This window comes from Carcharhinus amblyrhynchos, chromosome 7 (genome assembly GCF_965287045.1).
Source record: "Carcharhinus amblyrhynchos chromosome 7, sCarAmb.v2.hapA, whole genome shotgun sequence".
NCBI classification, from domain to species: Eukaryota; Metazoa; Chordata; class Chondrichthyes; order Carcharhiniformes; family Carcharhinidae; genus Carcharhinus; species Carcharhinus amblyrhynchos.
The window spans coordinates 5,566,666-5,592,661 of NC_137330.1; the positions used below are offsets into that span (position 1 = coordinate 5,566,666).

General features: G+C 42.2%; 1 protein-coding gene across 1 annotated transcript in view; it reads right to left on the reverse strand.

The window, feature by feature from the left end:
- slc17a5 (solute carrier family 17 member 5) overlaps positions 1-24,973 on the reverse strand; it is a 37,159-nt gene extending 12,186 nt beyond the window's left edge. Inside the window, exons 1-7 of the mRNA XM_080191855.1 lie at positions 24,877-24,973; positions 20,878-21,080; positions 14,466-14,699; positions 11,619-11,706; positions 10,918-11,004; positions 2,561-2,679; positions 518-676 (exon numbers count right to left, since the gene is read on the reverse strand). Coding sequence (XP_080047981.1) covers positions 518-676; positions 2,561-2,679; positions 10,918-11,004; positions 11,619-11,706; positions 14,466-14,699; positions 20,878-21,080; positions 24,877-24,943 — 957 coding nt within the window. The 5' untranslated portion in view covers positions 24,944-24,973. The remainder of the gene's footprint in view (positions 1-517; positions 677-2,560; positions 2,680-10,917; positions 11,005-11,618; positions 11,707-14,465; positions 14,700-20,877; positions 21,081-24,876) is intronic.
- Positions 24,974-25,996: the final 1,023 nt, after the last annotated feature.

Here is a 25,996-nt window from a genome sequence, read left to right on the forward strand (position 1 = left end):
TATTTCCACCAGTTGGGCAGTTTAAGACCAGCAGTCACAATCTAAAAATTAGACAAATTTTTCAGGAGTGAAATTAGAAAACACAGACTCTCAGAAGGTGATTGGAGTTTGGAAATCTCCTCCATAATGATCAATTAAATTGGAGATGGATAGATTTTTGCTAACTAAAGGTATCAAGGAACATGGGGTAAAATTAGGTCACAGATCAGCCATGATCTCATTGAATCGGGGAAACATCTCCTGGAGTTAAGAGGCAAAAAACTGAATGCATTCAAGAGGTGGCTGCATATAACACTATAGCTTAATTACTGGCAGTGAGTGGTGATGGATCATAGTTTTAGTGACAGCATGGTGTAAAAGTCATTTAATAAATCCAATATCTGATATATATTGCCATCTTTTTCAAAGCACAGCATGACTTATGGCTAGATGATGATTTAGTTAAACTATGGTTTCGTTACTCGTCCAAAGTTAACAAAAACACTAGACAGACCGCACTTAAGCTGTTCAGGCTTACCTCTTGAATGTCAAATTGTAGAATTTCTTCCATGTATGTTGGCAGCAGTGTTAATAACGTGTAAAAAGTCCAATTGTAGCAAAAATGAGCAACAATTATGGCCCAGAGTGGCAAAGATTTCCATAGAGATCCCCATGGCACATAATTCATAACAGCATGCTACAGAAATAAAACAAGACCAAATTGAGAGAAGTTACTCCATGCTGTACTGTTCTGTGATCCTACAACAGCCTAAATGCAGGTGGTAACTTTGCAACTAGGAATGCTGCAGTGATTTACAACTAAAGTCTTATTCTCAACTATTTCCTTAACCTTGCTACGAAGTAAGCTTTTGGTCATCTGATCTAATATCTGCTTATGGGACTGTGTGTCACATTCTGTTTTACATGCCTTGTGATGTTTTATGACTAAGGCACCATGCAATATTAAATTATTATTGATACTACTGTCAAATTCTCCCATCAACATCCTAGGGTCACCACTGGTCAGAAACTCAACTGGACGAGGCACGCAAATGCTGTGACTACTAGAGCAAATCAGAGGCTTCAAGTAACTCACCTCCTGATTCCCAAAAGCCTCTCCAAGGGCTATAAGTCAGGAGTGTGATGGAATCCTTTCCACTTGCCTAGATGAATGCAGGTGCACAACACTCAGTTCAGCTCAACATCCAGGGACAAAGTGGCCCATTTGATCAGCAGCCAATCTATCATCTTAAAAGTCCACTGCATCGTGCAGCAATACATACTGCCTGTGTTGTATTGCAGCAAACCATCAAGGGATCCTTGATAAGCCATCCCAAACATGCGACCCCCAACATCTGAGGAGGATATGGGAACGTCACCATCATCAACATCCTCTCCAAGCCAAATGTTATTACAACATAGGGCACATTCCCATCATTTTTGCCAGGTCAGGAACTCCTTATCCAATGGATTATGGGAGCTTCTTCAACAGGCAGCAGCTCACCATAGTTTACTACGTGTGTGTGTGTGCATGTATATATAAATTACAAAACGTGCACGCAAACAAAATGACAGAATGTTTGCTTTACTTGAAGGATACCAGAATTCAGAAATGACAAAGTAATGTTTCAGTTGTACAGAACCTTAAGATACACCTGCAGTACTATGTTAATTCTTGGGCATCACGCCTCAGGGAAGATGTACTGACCTCAGAAAGATTACAGCACCAATTCATCAGTACTGGGGCTTAGTGTTAAATTACGAGGACAGGTTGCAATAGATCGAAACATCCCTCAATCTTTTAGCTCAAAGAAATCCAAACTGACACGACTGAAAAATTTGACAGGGTAGATACAGAAACTGTTTCTTGTGATGGGAGTATCCAGAATAGGGACACAATATTAAAATTAGACTATCAGGAAATACGTTTCACACAGGATGAGAATTTCCCTCCCAAGATGCTGTGGATGTTCGATCAACTGAAATTTAAGATGGAAAACAATATACTTTTGTTCAGTAAAGATACCAAGGTGGAACAAAGGTAAGTCAACATAGTTCAGGTAAACGTCAGCCATGATCTAACTGAATGATGTAATAGCCATCAAGGACTAGACTGTCAACCCCTGTTCCTATTTACCTAAAAAAAAGTATACTGCATGGTCTTTGTAAGTGGAGCCAAATCACTTTCCTATTCTGATATAGGTGCACAAAGCTGCTGACAAAGAATTTACTGATTTGATAGCTTTTAGGTATACTTAGGGCATCACGTGGCACAGTGGTTAGCACTGCTGCCTCACAGCGCCAGAGATGCGGTTTGATTCCTGGCTTGGGTCATAGTGCAGTCTTCACACAGACATTCTCCCCATATCTGTGGGTTTCCTCCCACAGTCCAAAGACGTGCTTGTTAGGTGCACTGGCCATGCCAAATTCTCTGTGTCTCTGAACAGGCTCTGGAATGTGGCAACTAGTGGATTTTCACAGTATCTTCATTGCTGTATGAATGTAAGCCTACTTGTGACTAATAAATAAACTTTAACTTTTTTACTTGAAATATCTGCTCAGCTTGTTCCACAAATCCTACCTGGCCATGAAGAGAAGAAATGATATAGTCTCGCTCAGCAGCAGATATAGTTTTGTGGGTTTCTGGTGTATCACTAACCAATAAGAACCATAACAGGCACCAGGCCACTCCAAACGCACCTAATGGACAAAAGAAAAGCTATAAAAATGCACAACAGTTGGAGACTTGTTCATCAAAACAATTCATTAATATATTTGAAACTTTTACACACCCATGCATTCCAATCTGTAATTTCATCCACCATATTCAAACTTATAATAGAAATTGGCATAAATTTTGCAATGGTAATGACAATGGAATTATTAGCATTTGTTATCATAACTTCACTGAAGCTGACAACCACTTCAGGAGTCCATGAAGTGTAGTAGCATCCGGAAATCCAGAGGTCGTAGTCAGTTATTCTACACTGCACCAGAGTTTAACTGTTGAGGCATCCCCACACACATCACAAACAATGGAGAATTGACAAGAATGTCAACTGTTATACTATTTGTCTTGCTGTGAAAATCCTTGGGGATAAAACATGGCACCTTTGTTAAATAAAGTGTAAGTGGGTTTTTAAACAGCATTCTAAGTTCATAATTACTTCTAAACGCTGGTCCTGAAATGCTAATTCAATGTGAGTGAAATTTCAACTTTCTCCATTGTAATGATAAATTTCAAATAAAAAATAAACGTTTTTGCTTCATTCTTAATCTAATCAATCATTTCTTTCACCATCTGAAAATTTAGATTAAGTGAAAAAATGCTTCTAACTTCATGCTTTGCTGTATGTGAATAATCCAATGTGACTGGCTGTTTGCTGACATCACTGCTGTTACAAGCCAAGCCACCCTTTTGACTACATCAGAGAGATCGCTAGATGTTACTGTGCAGTTTTCTTACAGGACAATGGCAAAATAAAGGCATTTGCCAAAGTCAGGGCAAAAGTAAACCTGTCACTTGGGAATCCAATCAATGTATTGTATTTTAAAGTTTGAAGTTTATTTATTAGTATCACAAGTAGGCTTACATTAACACTGCAATGAAGATACTACGAAAATCTCCTAGCTGCCACACTCCAGCACCTGTTCGGGTACACTGAGGGAGAATTTAACATAGCCAATGCACCCAACCAGCATGTCTTTCAGACTGTGGGAGGAAACCGGAGCACCTGGAGGAAAACCACGCAGACAGAGGGAAAACATGCAGACTCCGCACAGTGACTGAAGCCGGGAATCGAACCCGAGTCCCTGGCACTGTGAGGCAGCAGCGCTAACTACTGTACCATTGTATTGCTACCACTGATAGGAAGAGCCTTATATAACTAATTTATCATAAACACAGACATATAAATATAAAGTTGGTGGGTTTGCAAGGTAAAATTCTACCATTGCACTCCGAGTTACTTAGTCTAACTTATTACATATGGTAAAAGATTGCAGCTCTGGAAATGAGTGTGTACTTAGGAATTTGGTTAGGAAGGAGAGGTGTTCCTTTCCTTTGGCTTTTTCTATCTTTTTGCCCCCATAGAAATTGGTTCTTGCTTTACTACAAGAAAAGGGGCTGTTTGCTGAGTATCTGATAAGTAGCTAAGGTTTATTCTTATCTGAGGAAGAATGTCCTTGCTATAGAGGGAGTAGAGCAAAAGTTTGCCAGGCTGATTCCTTATGAGGAGAGACTAAGTCTGGTAGGATTATATTCACTGGAGTTTAGAAGAGTGAGAGGGGATCTTATAGAAACCCATAAAATTCTAACAGGGTTAGATTCAGAAAGAATGTTCCTGATGGTTGGAGGTCCAGAACCAGGGTCATAAGAGTAAACCTATTAGGACTGAAGTGAGGAGAAATTTCTTCACCCAGAATGGTGAATGCGTGAAATTCACTACCACAGAAAGTTGTTGAGGCCAAAACATTGTGTGACTTCAAAAGAAATTAGACATAGCATGGACAGCATGGCGGCACAGCGGTTAACATTGCTGTCTCACAGCACCAGGGCCCCGGGTTCAAACCTGGGTCACGGTCTGTGTGGAGTTCGCACATTCTCCCCATATCTGTGTGGATTTCCTCCAAGTGCTCTGGTTTCCTCCCACAGTCCAAAGATGAGTGGGTTAGGTGGATTGGCCATGGTAAATTGCCCCTTAGTGTCAGGGGGATCAGCAGGGGTAAATACGTGATGTTATGGGGATAGGGACTGGGTGGGATTGTGGTTGATGCAGCCTCGATGGGCCAAACGGCCTCCTTCTGCACGGTAGGGATTCTATGATTGTTCTCGGGGCTAAAGGGATCAAGGGACATGGGGAAAGGGGAGGATCAGGATATTGAATACGATGATCAGCCACGATCATAATGAACATCAGAGCAGGCTCAAAAGGGCCGAATGGCCTACCCCTGCTTCTAGTTTCTATTCAAGTCCTAAGGTTTAAAATAGTATAAGATCTGGTGATAAATTTAAAAATTAAAAAATGAATAACTAAGAAATCGATTAAAACACATTAAGGATGTTAGGAGAGGTGATGATACATCAGGCGACAGTACGTGGCGATTCCTGGACGCTAGTGTGATCCAGAGAAAACAATTCTGCAGAGAGCGTTTGTGGCTCGAAGAGCTTCGACTCGGGGTCAGTGAGCTGGAGGCCAAGCTGCAGACATTGCAACACATCAGGGAGGAGGAAAGTTACCTAGATGCTTTGTAGAAACTTGGAATAGGTTTTACTGATTTGGTCGGGGACAGGAAGCTGTGACTGTGGGTGAGAAGGGTAAGGGGAACCAGACGGCAGGAGCTTCAGATTTTGCAATTGTTTAATAGGTCTGAGGTTCCCTCAACTTATGTGGAAGAGTGCGGGGCTGCAGATTGGATGAACAAATTGACCGTGGCACTGTGATAGAGGAAGCCATTCAAGTGGGGGAAGCAAAAAGGAATGTAGTGGTAGTAGCCAACAGTATGGTGCGGAGGGGGGGGGGGGGGGGATGACACTTTGCAGCAAAGGCCGAGAGTCCAGACAGCTGTGTTATTTGTCCAGTGCCAGGTTTCAGGACATCTGCCTCAGGGATGATGGGTTTCTTGAAGTGGAAGGATCCAGTCACCATGGTCAACATAGGTATAAAGGACAGAGGCAGAACTAGGAAAGGGGTTCTTTATCAGGAGTATGAAGACCTAGGCACCAAATTTAAAAAACAGAACCCCAAATGTTCTGGATTACCAGATTCATGTGAAAATTGACATAAAGTACATAAAATTCGAGAGATGTATACGTGGCTCAAAAACTGGTGTGGGAGAAGTGGTTTCCAGTTCGTGGGACATTGGCACCAGTGCTGGGTAATGTGGGAGTGTATCATTGGCGTGGCCTACATCTGAACCATGCTGGGACCAATATTCTAGTAAGCCATATAACCAGGGAAGTAGAGAGCGGTTTAAACTACATAGTTGGAGCAGGGAACAATCTTAGGAAGATGTGGTAAATCAAAGCGTAGAGAAAACGCAAACGAGAAAGGTATTAATGTGGGAAATGATAAACAGACCATGACTGGAAGGGACAGAGAGTACAGGGAGTACATAAGGGTAGAGGTTACATATACTAACAAAAGGACCTTGGTTTTGTAATGGAATTTGGGTAGCATTCAAAACAAAGCAGATGGACTGATAATGTAAATTGAAAGAAAAAGTACATTCTGATAGTCATCACAGAGGCATGGCTACAAGGTGACACAGATTGGAACCTGAATATTGAAGTATACAGACATTTAGGATGGATATGAAGCTCGGTCGAGGGGTGGCTCTATTAATTAGTGATGGTATTAGCACAATGACCCAAGTTCAGAAAACCAGCATGAACCCAACTTGTACAGAGCTCAGAAATGATAGTCATTTGTGGGAGTGATGTACAGTGCTTCGCAAACATCACCCACACATGGGATAGGGTATAAAGGAAAAAATAATGGGAGCTTGTCAGAAAGTTACAGCAATAATTATGGGGCATTTTAATCTAGATATAGACTGAGAAAATCAGATGGGCAGAAGATAGCCTGGATGAAGAATTCATAGAATGTTTTTGGGAAAGTTTCTTCGAACAGCATTTTCTGGCGCCAATGAGACAGGCTCTTCTAGGCCTGGCATTGTGTAACGGGATAGGATTAATAAATGACCTGTGAAGGTGCATCTAGGTAACAGTGATCATAATATGCTTGAATTTTACATTCAGTTTGAGAGAGAGAAGAATGAGTCCAAGACTAGTATTTTAACCTTAAATAAGGGCAATTACAATGGCATGAACGCACAGCTAGCTAAAGTGAACAGGCAAATTAGGTCAATTGAGATGCAGTGGCTGTTATTTAAGGGGATATTTCAGAATACAGAGGTTAGATTCATTCCAACAAGTAAAATTTCAAGGGAAGGACCCACTATTTAATTTAAAGGTTAATTTAAAAAGTTAAAGATAATATCAAACTTAAACATAATTGCTGAAAGATGGGTGGCAGGGAAGATTGGACAGAATATAAAAAATAGCAAAGAATGACAAAAAGATTGATAAGGAGAAAAAAAAGAGTGCAAGAAAAAGCTAGCTAGAAATAAAGACAGTAAGAATTTCTATAGCTATTTTAAAAAGAAATGAGTTAAAGTGAGCATTGGTCCTATAGAAAGTATTTTGTATCAACCTTCACTACAGTGAGTACAAAAAAATCCCTTAAATAGCTGCAAATCAGGAAATGGGAAGGAGGGAGTAACTCAGGAAAATTATAATCACCAGACAAGAGTTACTGAGCATTGTTGGGACTGCAGGCTGACAAATCCTTGGATCCAGATGGATTTTAAGGTTTTGAAAGAAGTGGTTTGTGAGATAGTTGATGCATTGGTTTTAATTTTCCAAAATTCCATAGATTCAGGGAAGGTCCCATTAGATCAGAAGATAATGAATGTACCTCCTTTATCCAAAAAGGGAGGGAGTCACAAAGCAGGAAACTACAGGTTTAACATCTGCTATAGGGAAAATGTTAGAAGCTATTGTTAAAGACATATAGCAAAGCGCCTGGAAAAAAATTAGGGTAATCAGGCAGAGTGAACATGGTTTTGTGAAAATCATTTTTAACCAATGTATTGCGGTTCTTTGAAGTAACATGTGGTAAAGGGGAACAGATAGATATATACTGTCTTTAAATTTCTGGGAGGCATCTGATAAGGTACAACATCAAAGATTATTGCAAAATAAAAGCTTATGTATAGGGGGTAATTATATTGGCATGGATAGAAGATTGACTATCTAACAGGAAACAGAAGGTAGGCATAAATGGTCTTTTTCTGGTTAGCAATATGTAACAAATGATGTACTACAGGAGTCAGTGCTGGGGATTCAACTTTCTACAATTTACAAGAATAACTTGGATGAAGGTACCAAAGGTATAATTGTTAAACTTGCTGATGACAATGATAGGTAGGATAGTAAGATATGAAGAGGGCACAAGGAGGCTACAAGAGCTATAGATAGGTTAAGTGAGCGGGAAAAGATCTGGCCAATGCACTAGAATGTTGGTAAGGGTAAAACTGTCCATTTTGGCAGGTAATATATACATAGCATAATTATCTAAATGGTGAAATATTGCAAAACTCTTGAGATTCAGAGGGTTTTGCAGTGTTCTAGTGCATGAATCACTAGAATGCTTGTATTCAGGCACAGCAAATACCATAGTATACATATCGTGCAGAAAGAGGCTATTTAGCCCATCACGTTTACACCAACTCCTGAAAGAACATCTTACCCGGGCCCACCCCACTTCCCTAACCCTGTACATTTATCATGCCTAATCTACCTAACCTACACATCTTGGGACTCCGAGGGCAAAATTAGGAAAGCTAATGGAATGTTATATTTTATTGCAAGGGGAATTGAATACAAACAGAAGTTATGCTTCAGTTATACAGGACATTGGTGAGAGCACATCTAAAGCACTATGTATAGTATCGATCTCCTTATTTAAAGAAGGATGTTAATGCATTAGAAGCAGTTCAGAGAAGGCTTACTAAACTAATAACTGGATTGGACATGTTGTCTTATGAGGAAAGGTTGGACAAACTAAGCTTGTAGTTGAGAAGCGCAAGAGGCGACTTGATTGAAACATTAAGATCCTGATGGGTATTGACAGGATGGATGTGGAGAAGATGTTTCCACTTGTTGGAGAATCTAGTAACTAGGGGCCACTGTTTTAAAAACAAAGGATTACCCATTCAGGACAAAGAGGAGAACTTTTTTCTCTCAGAGAATACAGACTTTTTAGAACGCTCTTCATCAAAAGGCAGTGGAAACAGGGTCTTTCGAAGTTTTAATTAGAGGCAAGTAGATTCTTGATAAGTTAGGGGGTGAAAGGTAATCAGGGAGTCGGGAACATGGAGTTGAGGTTACAATGAGATCAGCCTTGATTTCACTTAATAGCAGAGTAGGCTCACAGCTGAGTGACCTCCTGTCCTTAGTTTGTATGTTTGTTTTATCATAACTGTTGCTGTGCTGCAGATAACTACTAACTGAAAAATATAAACATGATCATGTCCCAGGAACCTTTTATTGCTGTTACACAAAGAAAAAAATCAAATATTTACTTTCAGCCATTGAGGCTTAATTTTTTGCTTAATGTTCTGGAAACAATTAAGGGAGTGACCTTAAAGTAAAAGCAACAGAATTATGTGCACTATCACAGAATTTTCTACTAAAGAACAAAGAAAATTACAGCACAGGAACAAGTCCTTTGGCCCTCCAAGCCTGCACCGACCAAGCTGCCCGATTTAACTAAAACCCCCTATCCTTCCGGGACCATATCCCTCTATTCCCATCCTATTCATGTATTTGTCACGATGCCCTTTAAAGTCACGACCATATCTGCTTCCACTACCTGGCAACAAGTTCCAGGCACCCTCTACTCTCCAAGTAAAAAATCTGCCTCATATCTCCTTTAAACTTTGCCCCCTAGTAATTGACTCTCCCTTCTGACTATCCAATCTGTCCACGCCTCTCATAATCTTGTAGGCTTCAATCAGGTCTCCCCTCAACTTTCGTCACTCCAGTGAGAACAAACCAAGTTTCTCCAACCTCTCCTCATAGCTAACGCCCTCCATACTAGGCAACCTCCTGGTAAATCTTATTTATACCCTCTCCAAAGCCTCCACGTCCTTCTGCTAGTATGGCGACCAGAATTAAACACTATATTCCAAGTGCAGCCTAACTAAGGTTCTATAAAGCTGCAACATGACTTGCCAGTTTTTAAACTCAATGCCCCAGCTAATGAAGGCAAGCATGCTGTATGCCTTCTTGACTACCTTCTCCACCTGCATTATCACTTCCAGTGACCTGTGTACTTGTACACCAAAATCTCTTTGCCTATCAATACTCTTAAGAGTTCTACCATTTACTCTATATTTCCTATCTGTATTAGACCTTCCAAAATGCATTATCTCACATTTGTCTGGATTAAACTCCATTTGCCATCTCTCTGCCCAAGTCTCCAACTGATCTATATCCTGCTGTATCTTCTGATGGTCCACATCGCTATCTGCAAATCCACCATCCTTTGTGTCATCCGCAAACTTACTCATCAATCCAGTTACACTTTCCTCCACATCATTTATATATATTACAAAAGCAAAGGTCTCAGCACTGATCCCTGAGGAACACCACTCATCACTTTTCCTATTTAAATCATAATTTTAATTACAATTATTACAAACAAAACATTTTACAAGTGCATTCAAAAATGCACAGCCATCAAAAATGTATCACAAGAGAATCTAAGTTTCCATCAGGGATTTAGATTATTAGGCCTCATGTTATGGGTGGAATAAGAAATTCATCCCCTGACAGTATAGCACCTTACAGACCAAGAATGTCCCTTGAAACTGGCTGCTTTGGCATGGGTAGCAAAGAGATATAACCATTAGTTTCAATGTATAAGGGCAAGGTAAGAGAGGGGAGAATACAATAGCAAGATGCCAACGTCTGGCTTCTATCGAGTGAATCCTGTTGAACAACATGCACTGAGATCAGCAACAATGAAAGCTGACTGCAAGTAAATATTTAATTTGTGTGGTTTGTTTACTGACAATTGCACTTCATTGCAATCCCCTATGATGAAAACTTCCTCTCCCCTCGCCTCCCCTCCCCCCCCCCGCAAGATAAATGTTGACAGATGAACGAGGAAACTAAAATACTCTAGGGAATTGTTCCTTCCTGCTTTACTCAAGTAAATTCCTAATCAAATAGCAAGTAACTGCTTGGATTAAGTGTTGTGGGGGAGCGGTGGGGGGACAGGAAGGAAGGAAGGAAGGGAAGAAATAAAATGTCAGAGTGAGAATGAATTGCACGCAGATGGTTTATAATTCCACATTATCAAAGCTTACCAAATAAGTAGAATACATATGACCAATCCAAATAATAGCAAATTATTCCAGACAATGGAAGGGAAACTACTGTTCCAAATTGAGCACCTAGAAAGTAAGACTTAGACTTAGATTTAGATTTAGGGAACACTCCATAACAAAATATTCAGCATGTAGACACACATTCAATTTATTATTCCATTTCAATAGTTTATCTGACAATGTGTGAACTCTACATCTTATCTTCACTTTATATAAACTGGACAGAGCATTTCCTTCTGATCTAATGGCATTACAAAAATTAAAACTCTTTGTGAATGCTATCACACACAGAGAGCAAGTATTGACACAGGGAGATCAGAACCAGAAACCAATGATTACATTTTCACCAAAAGACATGTGGAATCTGTGGGAGTGAATCTAATGCTGTGATCTTACAGCTGCCTGGGCATATACTTAATGGGAACATCTGAAGAGAGTTTCATCCTCGGGATCCCTTTTCAAATACAAGCCATTACAAAAGAAAGCAACGATTTTATGTTTTGTGTTTTGTTTTATTGTTTAAACACTATATGGTCAGGATATTGTTCTAAAAGAAAGATAAAAAAAATCAGACGCGCGAGCTGAATACGCAATCAAAATATTAATTCTGCTCCCTCGATGTCATCTATGGCAAGTTCAGTGCAGTCAACACAAGATCATTTTAAATAGAATTAACTCACCTGCATATGATAAACTGACGAGTGTGCTCCTTTCTAGAGGTGGTGCCCATTTTGCCCACATCGCATGCATGGCAGGGAAGGTCACACCCTGTTACATAAGAAAAAGTTCAACTTCTGAATTAACAAACATTGACAGCCAAATTGAGAAGAGGAAATCCATTGATTAAACTTTACTCACTTGCCACTAACTCCATCCATGTCCTTGGCTAATCTAGGCTCTTCAAAACTTTGTCGTTATACTTGGCCAAGCTGAGCCACTGACCCCATCACCAAAACAGCCCACTTCCATGTCCACAATATTGTTTATTGCCATTCCTGCTTCAGCCTATCTGCTTAGTGATGCCTTTGCTGCCTCCTGATTCAACTATATTAATGCTCTCTCAGTCCCCCTCTATCTCTATAATCTTTTACAGCACAGAGTCAAAGAATCAGAGTGCAGAAGAGGCCTTTCAGCCCATCTAGTCTGCACCGACATGAGAGAAACATCTGAACTCCCATCTACTAGCACTTTGCCCATAGCTTTGAATGTTATGACTTGCCAAGTGATCGTCCAGATATTTTTTTAAAGGATGTGAGGCATCCTGCCTCTACCACCCCAGCATTCCAAGAACTTAATTTTGCTCAAACTCTGGCATCTTGTACATTTCCTAACCTACCATAAGGTAGCTGTACCTTCAGCTGTTGAGTCCCTAAACTCTGTAATTTCCTCTCTAAAATCTCTCTCCCACTCCCTCCTCAAGATCTATCTCTTTGTACAAGCACTGTCACCTGTCTCTTTCTTTGGCTTGCTGTCAAATTTTGTTTGATTATGGTCCAGTGAAACATCTTAGAATGTTTCGCTACTTTTATTACATTGTCATAATGAAAAATCATGAATCCAAACCCTCAGCCTTGATTTACTCTTCAAAGGTGATGCTGGAGTTGCTGAGTATTCTTAGCATTTTCAGATTTTATTTTAGAAACCAAAGAATTTGTTAAAAAAAAGTTTATCTACATACACACACACACTGATCATTAATTTTTTTAGGAATGCTGAAGAAAGTGACTCCAAAATATTCATAGAATCTCTGCAGTGCAGAAGGAGGCCATTCAGCCCATCAAGTCTGTGCTAACAACAATCTCACCCAGGTCCTATTCCAGTAGCCCCACTTAGAGTCAATTTAACATAGCCAGTTACCCTAACCTGCACACCTTTGGAGTGTGGGAGGAAACCGGAGCAAATCCATGCAGAACAGGGAGAATGTGCAAACTCCGAAGCTGGAATTGAACCCGGATCCCTGGCGCTGTGAGGCCACCTAATTAATATTACCCTAATTTATGAAATGAATTATTTCTTGTGGCAGCATATCTTAATAGCCAAGATTTAGAATACCCCAAAATTTTCTGATTAGAAAAATCATTTTGATATTATGGTGTTCAAAGCTTCATTTGCTTGTTACAGTGTATGCGGAACTCATTCCTCACTTCATGTACGAAAACGTAATTAAACAGCAAAAGAACAAAAAATGTTTACTCTAAAACCTCAGAGTTCTGACAGAACAAAAGTCATCAATCTTAAGTCATCAGCTGTTCCCCTCAGTTGAAGGGTTAGTCACGAGGGGACATAGGTTCAAGGTGAGAGGTTTAGGATGGATGTGAGGAAAAACCCTTTTACCCAGAGGGTGGTGACAGTCTGGAATGCGCTGCCTGGGAGGGTGGAGGAGGCAGGTTGCCTCACATCCTTTAAAAAGTATCTGGCTGAGCACTTAGCACATCATAACATTCAGGTCTATGGGGGCTAAATGCTTGTAGATTGGATGAGGTGGGAGTTCAAGATATGTCTTGTGTGTCGATGCAGACTCAATGGGCCGAAGGGCCTCTTCTCACTCTGTGATTCTCTGAAATGTTAACTCTCTTTCTCTAAGCACAGATGCTGCCTGATCTGCTGAGTTCTTTCAGCATTTCCTGCTTTTATTTCAGGATTTTCAGCATCTACAGTATTTTGCTTTTGAAGGTGATGAGATAGTAACCAGGTAAACTCAAATGTCATGGCAGTCAGTGTTCAAATTATCATTCAGAACGATGCATTTCCCTTTAAGATGCTGCATCTATGAGTTTTGTCACCTCCACAAACACCTTCAGTCAATGTGATCTTGTCACTTGTGTCATACCTAATCTGCACCATAATGGTTCATTGCTGACTGTAGGCACAAGAGGAGCGAGAATTTCTGAAGTGAACTGGTCCCAATTTAATAATAACAGAAAATTTCAACACAATTCACCACACTTTAAAAGATACACATTGTTTTCTAATAAAATTATAATTAATGCCAATTTGACTCAGTACCTTCCTTCCCAATGAAGGCGCTATAATTTCTAGGAAGTTAAGGGGAGCCAATGGCCCAGTTCTATTGTCACTAGACTATTAATCCAGAAATTCAGCTGATGTTCTGGGGACCTGGCTTCCATTCCCACCACAGCAGATGGTGGAATTTGAATTCAATAACTAATATCTGGAATTAAGAATCTACTGATGCCCATGAAACCGATGTCGATTGTCGGAAAAACCCACCCGATTCACTAATGTTCCTTCAGGGAAGGAAATCTGTCGTCCTTACCTGGTCTGGCCTACATGCAACTCCAGAGCCACAGCAATGTGGTTGAGTCTCAATTGCCCTCCGAGAGAAACAAGGGATGGGCAAAAAATGCTGGCCAGCCAGCGACACCCACATCCCACGAATGAATAAAACAAAATCACAGGGGCCAAATCAACGAGCAGTTATTTAAATGTAACAAATGCCACACACATCTGAATGCTTCAATTACGTAAAACGCTTAAAGACATGAAACAAAAGTGTGAGACCATACCTCTCCCAAACCTTCAATCACCCTCAGTACAATTACGCAGTTGGCACTCAATGCTGCTGCTGGTGGAGTCAACAGTGTTAAACATGAAGTGCCCAGTATACCAAAGCCAAGTAACAGCTTCCCTCCAAATTGACCTGCCAGATATCCACCAGGAATCTGAGTCACGATGTAACCAAAGAAGAAAGCGCTGAGTATCCATCCCTGTGTATCCGAATTCCAGTTATATACCTTGCCCTGGTGGAGACAAATTGAAAACAAAAATAGTTAAAATGGAGAGCTTATTCATGTTTAAAGTACAGGTGAAATAATCAACCTGGAGGACAGGTGCACAATTTGCGAAACATTTGAACCTCCACAGAGGAGGAGTAATACATGATGAAGCTCGACATCTTGTTAATATACCAACACATCATTCAGAAGAAATATCTCAACCATCCACTTTCCATGAAAGGTGCATTTCTGTGCAGCTTTCTTGTTCTCAAGATGAGGGTTGCACTAGTAAGTGTACATTTATTATCAAATCTAGTTGCCTTGGAAAGGTGAACCGATATAGTGCTTGTGCTGATGCTGCCATCATGTGGTTAGCTAGAGAACTCCAGGATGCTGACCCAGCAGTAATGAAGGAAGAGAATTAATGTTTCCTTTTCAGGATACTGCACAACTTAAGACAGGAACAATTTTCTTGCAGCATTGCTGGTTTCGTTCTTCTCGGTGGTGAAGGTCACAGGGGAGGGACGTGCGGTTTGGAGGACGCCGATTTTGATTTGCTGTTTGGTCACCATTTCTGAGCAATTCTAGTGGGATTGAAACTAGTATTGCGTGGACTCTGGAGGAAGTCAGTGCACTGGAATAGAGCTTTGTAAGCTTTAAAATGGTTCATCAAGATGCTTGGTTTGAATTGTATTGTATTGGAGGTATTGCATGTGATCAAAGGGAGATAACGTATTAAAATAGCCTCAAGGTATAAGAAAAATCTTCAGAACTAGGAAGAGAAGGGAATTTAGCTCTTCAAGCTCCGACATTTAATACAATCATGGCTGATCTCATATCAGCCTCAACTCCACTTTCCTGCCCACTCAGCACTGCCCTTCAAACCCTCAGTGATTAAAATTCTGTCCACCTCTTCCTTAAATTTACTGAATATCCCAGCATCCACCATGCTCTGGGGTATAAATTCTACAACACATGACTCTTTGAGAAAAGTAATTTCTGCTCATCTCAGGTTTAAATCTGCCACCCCTTATACAAAAACTTTGGCCTTTGGAAAATCCCCTTGTTGCCGCACTCCAGCATCTGTTCGGGTACACTGAGGGAGAATTTAGCATGGCCAATGCACTTAAACCGGCACGTCTTTGGACTGTGGGAGGAAACCAGAGCACCCGGAGGAAACCCACGCAGACATGGGGCGAACGTGCAGACTTGGCACAGACAGCAACCCAAGTGTTAACCAAATTCCCAAGAAATCTTTTACATTTTCTCAAAATTTCGTGACTCACCATCTCCACCTCTTAAGGTCATTCAACTGTATTAAGTTTTGTTTATTCTTTTACGGAGTGTGGAAGTTGCTGGCAAGGCCAGTGTTTGTTGCCCATCCTCAACTGCCCTTGAGGAAATGCTGGTGACAACTGATCAGCTTCTTAGGCTTTTTCAGAGGCCAGTTTGAGAGTCAACTACATTGCTGTGGTCTGTTATCTACAAAAGTTGTGTAAAAATAATGAAAAACTATACTTCTGTTTTGAAAGATTGCTCACGTGCTGAGCTGGAGCAGCACTGGCCACTCAAGTTTCCAACTGCTTTTGCAGTTTTTGCCACATACTCCAACTGCCCTACATTGCAACAAAGAGCTTCTACAAATACATAAAGGGCAAAAGAGTAACAAGAGAGAGAGTAGGGCCTCTTAATGATCAACAAGGTCATCTATGTGCGGATCCACAAGAGATGGGTGAGATCCTAAATGAATATTTCTCATCAGTATTTACTGTTGAGAAAAGCATGGATGTTAGGGAACTTGGGGAAATAAATAGTGATGTCTTGAGGAGTGTACATATTACAGAGAAGGAGGTGCTGGAAGTCTTAAAGTGCATCAAGTAGATAAATCCCCGGGACCTGATGGAGTGTATCCCAGGGGACATTGTGAGAGGCTAAGGAGGAAATTGCCGGTCCCTTAGCAGAAATATTTGAATCATCGATAGTCACGGGTGAGGTGCCTGAAGATTGGAGAGTGGCAAATGTTGTGCCTTTGTTTAAAAAGGGCTGCAGGGAAAAGCCTGGGAACTACAGGCCAGTGAGCCTCACATCTGTGGTGGGTAAATTGTTGGAAGGTATTTTGAGAGACAGAATCTACAGGCATTTAGAGACGCACGGACTGATTAAGGACTGTCAGCATGGCTTTGAGAGTGGAAAATCATGTCTCACAAATTTGAGTTTTATAAAGGGGTGACCAAGAAGATAGATGAAGGCGGTGCAGTTGATGTTATTTACATGGACTTTGACAAGGTTCTGCATGGTAGATTGTTGCATAAAGTTAAATATCATGGGATCCAGGGTGAGATACCTAAATGGATTCAAAATTGGCTTCTTGCCAGAAGTCAGAGAGTGTTTATAGAGGGTTGTTTTTCAAACTAGAGGCCTGTGACCAGCAGTGTGCCTCAGGGATCAGTGCTGGGCCCACTGTTATTTGTCATTTATATTAATGATTTGGATGAGAATATAGGAGACACGGTTAGTAAGTTTGCAGACGACTGGCGGGACTGATGGTGGACAAGTCCCCAGGACCGGATGGAATGCATCCCAAGGTTCTGAAGGAAACGGCAGAGGTGATAGTAGATGCCTTAGTGATTATTTACCAAACTTCGCTGGATTCCGGGGAAGTGCTGGAAGATTGGAAAACGGCTAGTGTTACGCCGCTGTTTAAAAAAGGTAGCAGGCAAAAGGCAGGGAATTATAGGCTGGTTAGTTTAACGTCTGTTGTTGGAAAAATGCTTGAATCTATCATCAAAGAAGAAATAGCGAGGCACCTGGAAAGGAATGGTTTGATAGAGCAGACGCAGCACGGATTCATTAAGGGGAAGTCATGTTTGACAAATTTATTGGATTTCTATGAGGATGTGTCTAGTGCGGTAGACAGAGGGGAACCGGTGGATATGGTGTTTCTCGATTTTCAGAAGGCGTTTGATAAGGTGCCGCACAAAAGGTTGCTTTAGAAGGCTAGGGTGCATGGAGTTGGGGGTAAGGTGTTAGCGTGGATTGAGGATTGGCTGTCTAATAGGAAGCAGAGAGGTGGTATCAATGGGTGCTATTCTGATTGGCGGTTGGTGACTAGTGGAGTGCCGCAGGGATCGGTGCTGGGGCCTCAGCTATTTACCATTTATACAGATGATCTGGAGGAGGGGGCTGAGTCTAGGGTGACGAAATTTGCTGATGACACGAAGATGAGTGGAAAAGCAAATTGTGCGGAGGGTGTGGAAAGTCTGCAGAGGGATCTGGATAGGCTGAGCGAGTGGGCGAGGACCTGGCAGATGGAGTATAATGTTAGCAAGTGTGAGATTATCCACTTTGGCAGGATGTCAGAGGTAGGTTCTATACCCAGAGGGTGGTGAGGGATTGGAATGCCCTGCCTGCTGCAGTTGTAAATGCGCCTGGTTTGGGGGCGTTTAAGAGATCCGTGGATAGGTTTATGGATGGAAAGGGATTGGTTTAGGTTAGAGGGTCATTGCTTTTTTAATTGGTCGGCGCAACATCGTGGGCCGAAGGGCCTGTTCTGCGCTGTAATGTTCTATGTTCTATGTTCTAATCACTTCCTACTTCCATTTCAAACAGACAAATGCTTAGAGATCCATCAAGAATTTGTGGGGGCTTTGCCCTGCAAAATCACCTCCTGTCCATGCAATGTACTGCCTGACGATTTAATATCCAACTTTAGGAAGAACAACTATAGAAGATTATATTTTTATAGCTGTACAACTATGGAACATTATAGAAGATTACACGGGTGGCACAGTGGTTAGCACTGCTGCCTCACAGCGCCAGGGATCTGGGTTCAATTCCCAGCTTGGGTCACTATTGTGTCTACATGGGTTTCCTTTGGGTGCTCCAGTTTCCTCCCACGGTCTGAAAGATGTGCTGGTTAGGTGCATTGGCCAGGCTAAATTCTCCCTCAGTGTATCCGAACAGGCATCACAGCATGTCGATTAGGGGATTTTCACAGTAATTTCATTGCAGTGCTCATGTACGTCTACTTCTAACACTAATAAATAAACGTTAAAAAAGTAGAAGTTGTTCCCACTGTATATTCCAACCCTGGTGTCAAGTTCCAACATCAATTTCCAGTTTTCCAACTCCATTGACCAGGTTCTCTTATTGCATCTTCCCATCACTGGGGCTATAAGATGCTAGCATGTTGCCAATAAGGGTGTCAGTGCCAAACTGCCAAAGCTGCATAACAATTAACCAAATGTTTGTCATGAATAGCAAACAACACAACCAGCTGACATCTTTCCAAGCTGTGGCCACCTGAGTTTTTGACCAGGGCACAGACCTTAAGGGCCTGTCTTAATTCCGCTCTGCTAATAGTGTTTATTTTGCTGAAGAATATACCCCCATCTGAATCATTAGTGCTGTATTATGAAGCACAAGTTCTCTTGCACTTTTCACAATCTACATTAGCGATTTGGAGGAAAAAACTGAAGGCACTGTTGCTAAGTTTGTAGATGATACAAAGTTATGTAGAGGGACAGGTAGTATTGATGAAGCAGAGGGGCTGCAGATGGACTTAGACAGGTTAGGAGAGTGGGCAAAGAACTTGTAGATGGAATACAATGTGGAAAAGTGTGAGGTTATGCACTTTGGAAGGAGGAATTGAGGCATAGAGTATTTTCTAAATGGGAAAATAGTTAGGAAATCAGAAACACAAAGGGACTTGGGAGTCATTGTTCAAGATTCTCTTAAGGTTAACGTGCAGGTTCAGTTGGCAGTTAGGAAGGCAAATGCAATGCTAGCATTCATGTTAAGAGGGCTAGAACACAACAGCAGCTCCTGAGGCTGTATCAGTCTCTGGTCAGACCGCATCTGGAGTATTGCAAGCAGTTTTGGGTGCTGTATCTAAGGAAGGATGTGCCAGCCTTAGAAAGAATCCAGAGGAGGGTCACAAGAATGGAATGATGAGCTTGTTGCACGAGGAACAGTTGAGGACTCTTCTTTTGTCCTCGTTGGAGTTTAGAAGGACGAGGGGGATCTTATTGAAGCTTACAGGATACTGTGAGACCTGGATAGAGTGGACGTGGAGAGGATGTTTCCACCAGTAGGAAAAACTAGAACCAGAGGGCACAACCTCAGGCTAAAGGGATGATCCTTTGACACAGATGAGGAGGAATTTCTTCAGCCACAGAGCGAATCTGTGGAACTCTGCCACAGAAGGCTGTGGAGGCCAGGTCATTAAGTGTCTTTAAGACAGAGATAAATAGGTTCTCGATTAATAAAGGGATCAGGGGTTATGGGGAAAAGGTAGAAGAATGGGGATGAGAAAAATATCAGCCATGATTGAATGGCAGAGCAGACTCGATGGGCCGAGTGGTCTAATTCTGCTCCTACGTCTTATCGTCTTGCGCTACAGACTGGACTCCAGAAGTAGTTCTGTAACCAAACCAAAACACCAACTGCAGAAATTTTAGCTGCCCAGTTCAGCTGCCACACAGGATTATTTCCTTCAAATCAGAAGTAATGACTTTTGAACTGTGTGCTTGCAATCGTGCTAATGTTCTGCATTTTGTCCCATAATACAGCTTAGAAAATTCAGAGCACCAGCAGGAGTTTCCAATAATATCAAGTTCACAATATAGCCATGGGCATCTACACTGTAGCAACAAGTTGGAGAAGCAGCAGCAATTCATGGCATAACATTACCACGAGTTGTGAAATATTAGATGTACGAAAATATATCATCTAAATACACATTCTTTACAATTTCTGTGCTGAAACGTTTGGTAATCTTTAATTAGGGGTGGCACAAAGCACTGCTGCCGCACAGCACCAGGGACCCCGGTTTGATTCCAGCCTCAGCTGACTGTGTGGAGTCTGCATGTTCTCCCCATGTCTGAATGGGTTTCCTCCAGGTGCTCCGATTTCCTCCCACAGTCCAAAAATGCGCAGGTTAGGTGGATTGGCCAGGCTGAGTTCTCCCTCAGTGTCCCAAAATGTATAGATCAAGAGGATTTGGTGGGGTAAATACGTGGGATTAGGGGAATAGGGCAGGGTATGGGCCTGGGTAAGATGCTCTGTCAGAGAGTCACTGCGGACTTGATGGACCGAATGGCATACTTTTGCACTGCAGGGATTCTATAATAACTTGTACCAATACATATTAGTGAGTATTTCATCTGGATTCAGAAGCTCAAGGTACAAAATGTTATCTTACCTTTCTCATATAATTGTGTTGAGTAGAGTTGGAATGTGGTGGACATGCTTCAACACTCCCATTCTTGGGCATAGTTGCATTATCTAACATCGCGACCATTGCCACGCTGAGGTTTACACGTAGAGCGTACACAACAAAAAATCCCCAAAAGGCCAAAATTGCCAGGACAAATCGAGAAGACCCGCATGCCGAAACTGGAGGGACTACAGAGAACAGTTATTTGAATAATATATATACAAACCTTACATGAGATAACAAACAAAGAGGTTTGAAATGGTGGCATCCTTTGGAAAACTAATCATGTTTTTATACAAATGAATCAGTGCACTTTCCATTTTTGATCCTCTATCCATTAGTCTTTTAAATTCTAGTTTTCTTTTGCATTCTTTCCTAGTTTCTTCAGTACCTACTATTAAGGCCATACTGCCTCCATTGATCTCAACCCATCTTCCTAAAGAATAAAGAACAGGTGTGACAGTAAAACCCATCTCAATAATAACACTTAAGAACCAGAATCAGCAAATCCAGATAAAGGTCTAGTTACCTGTGCAGGCTGCATAAAAGTAGGGCAGCCTGTTGGTGCTGTAATGTTCCTTGACTTTCAGCATCTCATAACTTTGGAAAATGAGACTAATTTTGCTACTGATGCACAATGCCAATCTATCTGAATGAACATTTTAATATATGCTGTAACTCTATCATGCAAATCCTGAATTTGCTGGATTCAAAACTGGGTTTGCCAGCAAAATTAAAAGCCAAGGATAATTTCTCTGACACACTAAAATATTAAAACACAGCCATATCTGCTCAAGTAATTGTCGATGTCTTGTATCGCCAAAAAAAACCAAACTCTGACTAATACCCTGCTCACAAGTCAAACTCACCCTGTTGCAAACCTGTTCATTTGAAAGGGGCTGTTCTGCTCCTTGAGTCTGCGCAGAAAAATAAAAATACTTTTAGGCTCTTTTTTGCACTACTTGTGGGATGGAGTTGGCAGCGTCAGTCTCTGATCTGGCAACTGTGCAAACAGCTGAAGTAACACTGTAAACAATCAGGCAGCAAGGCGACAGGAGAGGGTGAATTCCAACTCCTCAAAAATCTTGAGTACAAGTCAACCACTTACTTTTGGTTAAAAGTTTAATCTCAGAAACTCCACTTTAACATGGGTACATATAGTAGGTAAAACCACGACTATGAAGTTCTTGAACACAAGTCAAGTGTCTCAGATTTATTAAGCATGAATTTAATCACACTTAAAAGACTATTTACAATCATACCTGATGTTTTGGGGCAGCACAATCGTTAGCACTGCTACTGCCTCACAGTGCCAGGAACCCGGGTTCGATTCCTGGCTTGGGTCACTGTCTATGTGGAGTTTGCATGTTCCCCTGTGCCTGCATGGGTTTCCTCTGGGTGCTCGGGTTTCCTCCCACAGTCCAAAGATGTGTGGGTTAGATGGATTGGCCATGTTAAACTGCCCCTTAGCATCAGGGGGACTAGCTAGAGTAAACACATGGGGTTATGGGGATAGGGCCTGGACGTGATTGTTGTCAGTGCAGGCTCGATGGGCCGAATGGCCTCCTTCTGCACTGTAGGATTCTATGATTTGATTAGTAATTCAAACACATTATAGTTCAAGAACTCAGTGTAAATATGAATCCATGTACTCATCACAAACCACTACTTATAAATTTGTTCATCTTTTGTGACAACACACTGCTTCCATATTGCACGGTTTGAAAAATAACACCATTGCTCTCAACCCATCTTCCTAAGGAATAAAAAACAGATACAACAATAAAACCCTTCTCAGTAATAACACTTAAGAACTGCAAATCCAGATAAAGGTCTAGTTACCTGTGCAGGCTGCATAAAAGCAGGGCAGCCTGTTGGTGCTGTAATGTTCCTTGACTTTCAGCATCTCACAACTTTGGAAAATGAGACTAATTTTGCTACTGACACACAACACCTATCTATTTGGTGCAACATTTTAGTATATGCTGTAATTCTAGCATGCAAATCCTGTATTGAAACTTGTTTCGCTGGGTTCAGAACTGTGTTTACAAGAAAAGTTAAAAGCCAAAGAATTTCTCTGACACGCTAAAATGTTATAAAATGGCTGTTTCTGTCAAGTAATTCACTGTGCCCTTTATAGATTAAGGAAATGAATTTACAAAGTAATGAACTTTCCTTATGGTTGGGCTAATGAAAATCAGCGTAGCTCCCTTATGTCAGATCCTTATTACTAATTATGCTGTACAAATAATTGCAATATCACCAGGTGAAACCTTTAATTATAAATCTGTTATTTATTCCCTCGCATTCAGTGCACGCCAATTTCCTGATTCCTCGTAAACCCATTTAAAAATGTACACAGACATTTTCTTTTTGCAGAGCTGTTTCGCTTCACTCAAATAATGCAGAAACTAGGATACTCAGTGGGGGGACAGTACTGAAGCCCATGTAGATGACATCAACTGCAATGCCGTCATCTACGCACCTAGGCACCTCCTCAAAAAATTCAATCAAATTTGTTAGACCTGATCTCCCTGATAAAACCATACTGATTATATTTGATTAATCCTTGCCTCTCCAAATGGAGATTAATTCTGTTCCTTGAATTTTTTTTTCCAGTAATTCCTCTATCACTGACCTTAGACTCACTGGTATGTAATGACCTGGTTTTTCCCTACTTCCCTTCTTGAAGAATGGTACTACATTACCTGTCCTTCAGTCCCCTGGCACCTCTCCTCTGGCCAGTGATGATTTGAAAATTAGTATCAGAACCCCTGCAATCGCCTCCAGTAGCAGCCTAAGATACATCTCATCTGGGCCTCAGCATTTATTCACTTTTAAGCCCTTCCTCTCAACGCTAATCTGTTCAGTTATCTCACAGTCCCCCTCCCTGCTTTCTTTACCTACATCGTCCTTCTTCTTAGTGAACATAGATACTCTTTTAATACTTCACCGAGGTCTTCTGCCTTAACATACAGATTTCCAGTTTAGTCCCTAATGGGCCGTACTCTTTCCCTGGTTTCCCTCGTGCCCTTAACACACTCATAAAACACCTTGGGATTTTGCTTTATTTTACCCGCCAATGTTTTATCATGTCTCCGTATCCCCCCTCCCTGTATTCTCTAATTTGTTATGTACCTCCAGCACTTCTAGAATGATTTTTGTAATCAAATGACATATTAGAGTACAGAATTGTAGGTACTGCCCTCCAAGGGGATAGCATTGTGGATAACACTGCTGTCTCACAACACCAGGGACACGGGTTCGATTCCCAACTTGGGTCACAGTCTGCGTGGAGTTTGCACATTCTCCCCGTGTCTGCATGAGTCTCCTCTGCACAAAGATGTGCAGGTTAGTTGGATTGGCCATAATTGCCCATAAGTTGCGGGGAGGAGGTGGAATAGAGGTATCGTCACTGGATGCAGACACACAGGGTAATGCTCTGGGGAGCCAGGCTCGAATTACACCACGGAAGATTTCTTGGGGAGGAAACGGCACGAGTAATCGAGAGAGAACCACAGCGAGACCCAGGCTCAAATCGCGCCGTGGCAGATGGTGAAATTTGAACGTCACGTTGGCACGGCGGTTAGCACTGCTGCCTCACAGCGTCAGGGACTCGGGTTCGATTCCCGGCTTGGGTCACTGTCTGTGCAGAGTCTGCACGTTCTCCCCGTGTCTGCGTGGGTTTCCTCCGGGTGCTCCGGTTCCCTCTCCCAGTCTGGAAGATGAGCAGGTTAACCATGCACGCTAACATGTGTTAAACTCTCCCCCAGTGTCGGGGTAAATTATGGGGGATGGGGGTGCAGGCCCCGATGGGGCTGAACCAGGGTTAGGTGCACTGGCCCCAGTAAATTACCGCCGGTGGGACTGGGGTAAATACCGGGGGTTACAGGGAGAGGGCTGGGATTGCTGTGACGGGCTGAATGGCCTGCTCCACACCGCCTCAGGGACAGGATACAGCGCTGGCACCGGGCCGGGACTCACCCGCCTTTGTCCGGGGCTCTCCGCTCAGCAGCGGCCGCCGGTCCTCCTCCTCTCCGGATCCCTCCATCTTGCCGCTTCCCGTCACGCGCACATCCCGCCTCCGTCTCCACGGCAACAACCCGCCCCACCCCCGCCCTACCCCCCACCCCAGCCCCGCCCCGCCCCCGGAGCGCACGCTGCGGATGCACGAGACAACCCGAGCGCGCGCGCCACGTCCGGAGGCTGCTGCAGAGCTTCTGCTGTACGAGCTGTGTACAGGCAACACAGACTGTGTACAGGTAACACAGGCTGTGTATAAGCGATGCACTCAGTGTACAGGCAACACAGACTGTGTACAGGCGACACAGATTGTGTACAAACTGTGTACAGATAACACAAACTGTACAGGCAACACAGGCTGTGTATAAGCGATGCACTCCGTGTACAGGCAACACAGACTGTGTACAAGCAATGCAGATGGTGCACAGGCAACACAGGCTGTGTACAGGCGACACAGATTGTGTACAAACTGTGTACAGATAACACAAACTGTACAGGCAACACAGGCTGTGTATAAGCGATGCACTCCGTGTACAGGCAACACAGACTGTGTACAAGCAATGCAGATGGTGCACAGGCAACACAGGCTGTGTACAGGCGACACAGATTATGTACAAACTGTACAGGTAACACAAACTGTACAGGCAACACAGGCTGTGTATAAGCGATGCACTCAGTGTACAGGCAACACAGACTGTGTACAAGCAATGCAGATGGTCCACAGGCAACACAGGCTGTGTACAGGCGACACAGATTATGTACAAACTGTGTACAGATAACACAAACTGTACAGGCAACACAGGCTGTGTATAAGCGATGCACTCAGTGTACAGGCAACACAGACTGTGTACAAGCAATGCAGATGGTGCACAGGCAACACAAGCTGTGTACAGGTGGCACAGATTGTGTACAAACTGTGTACAGGTAACACAAACTGTACAGTCAACACAGGCTGTGTATAAGCGATGCACTCAGTGTACAGGCAACACAGACTGTGTACAAGCAATGCAGATGGTGCACAGGCAACACATGCTGTGTACAGGCAACACAGATTATGTACAAACTGTGTACAGGTAACACA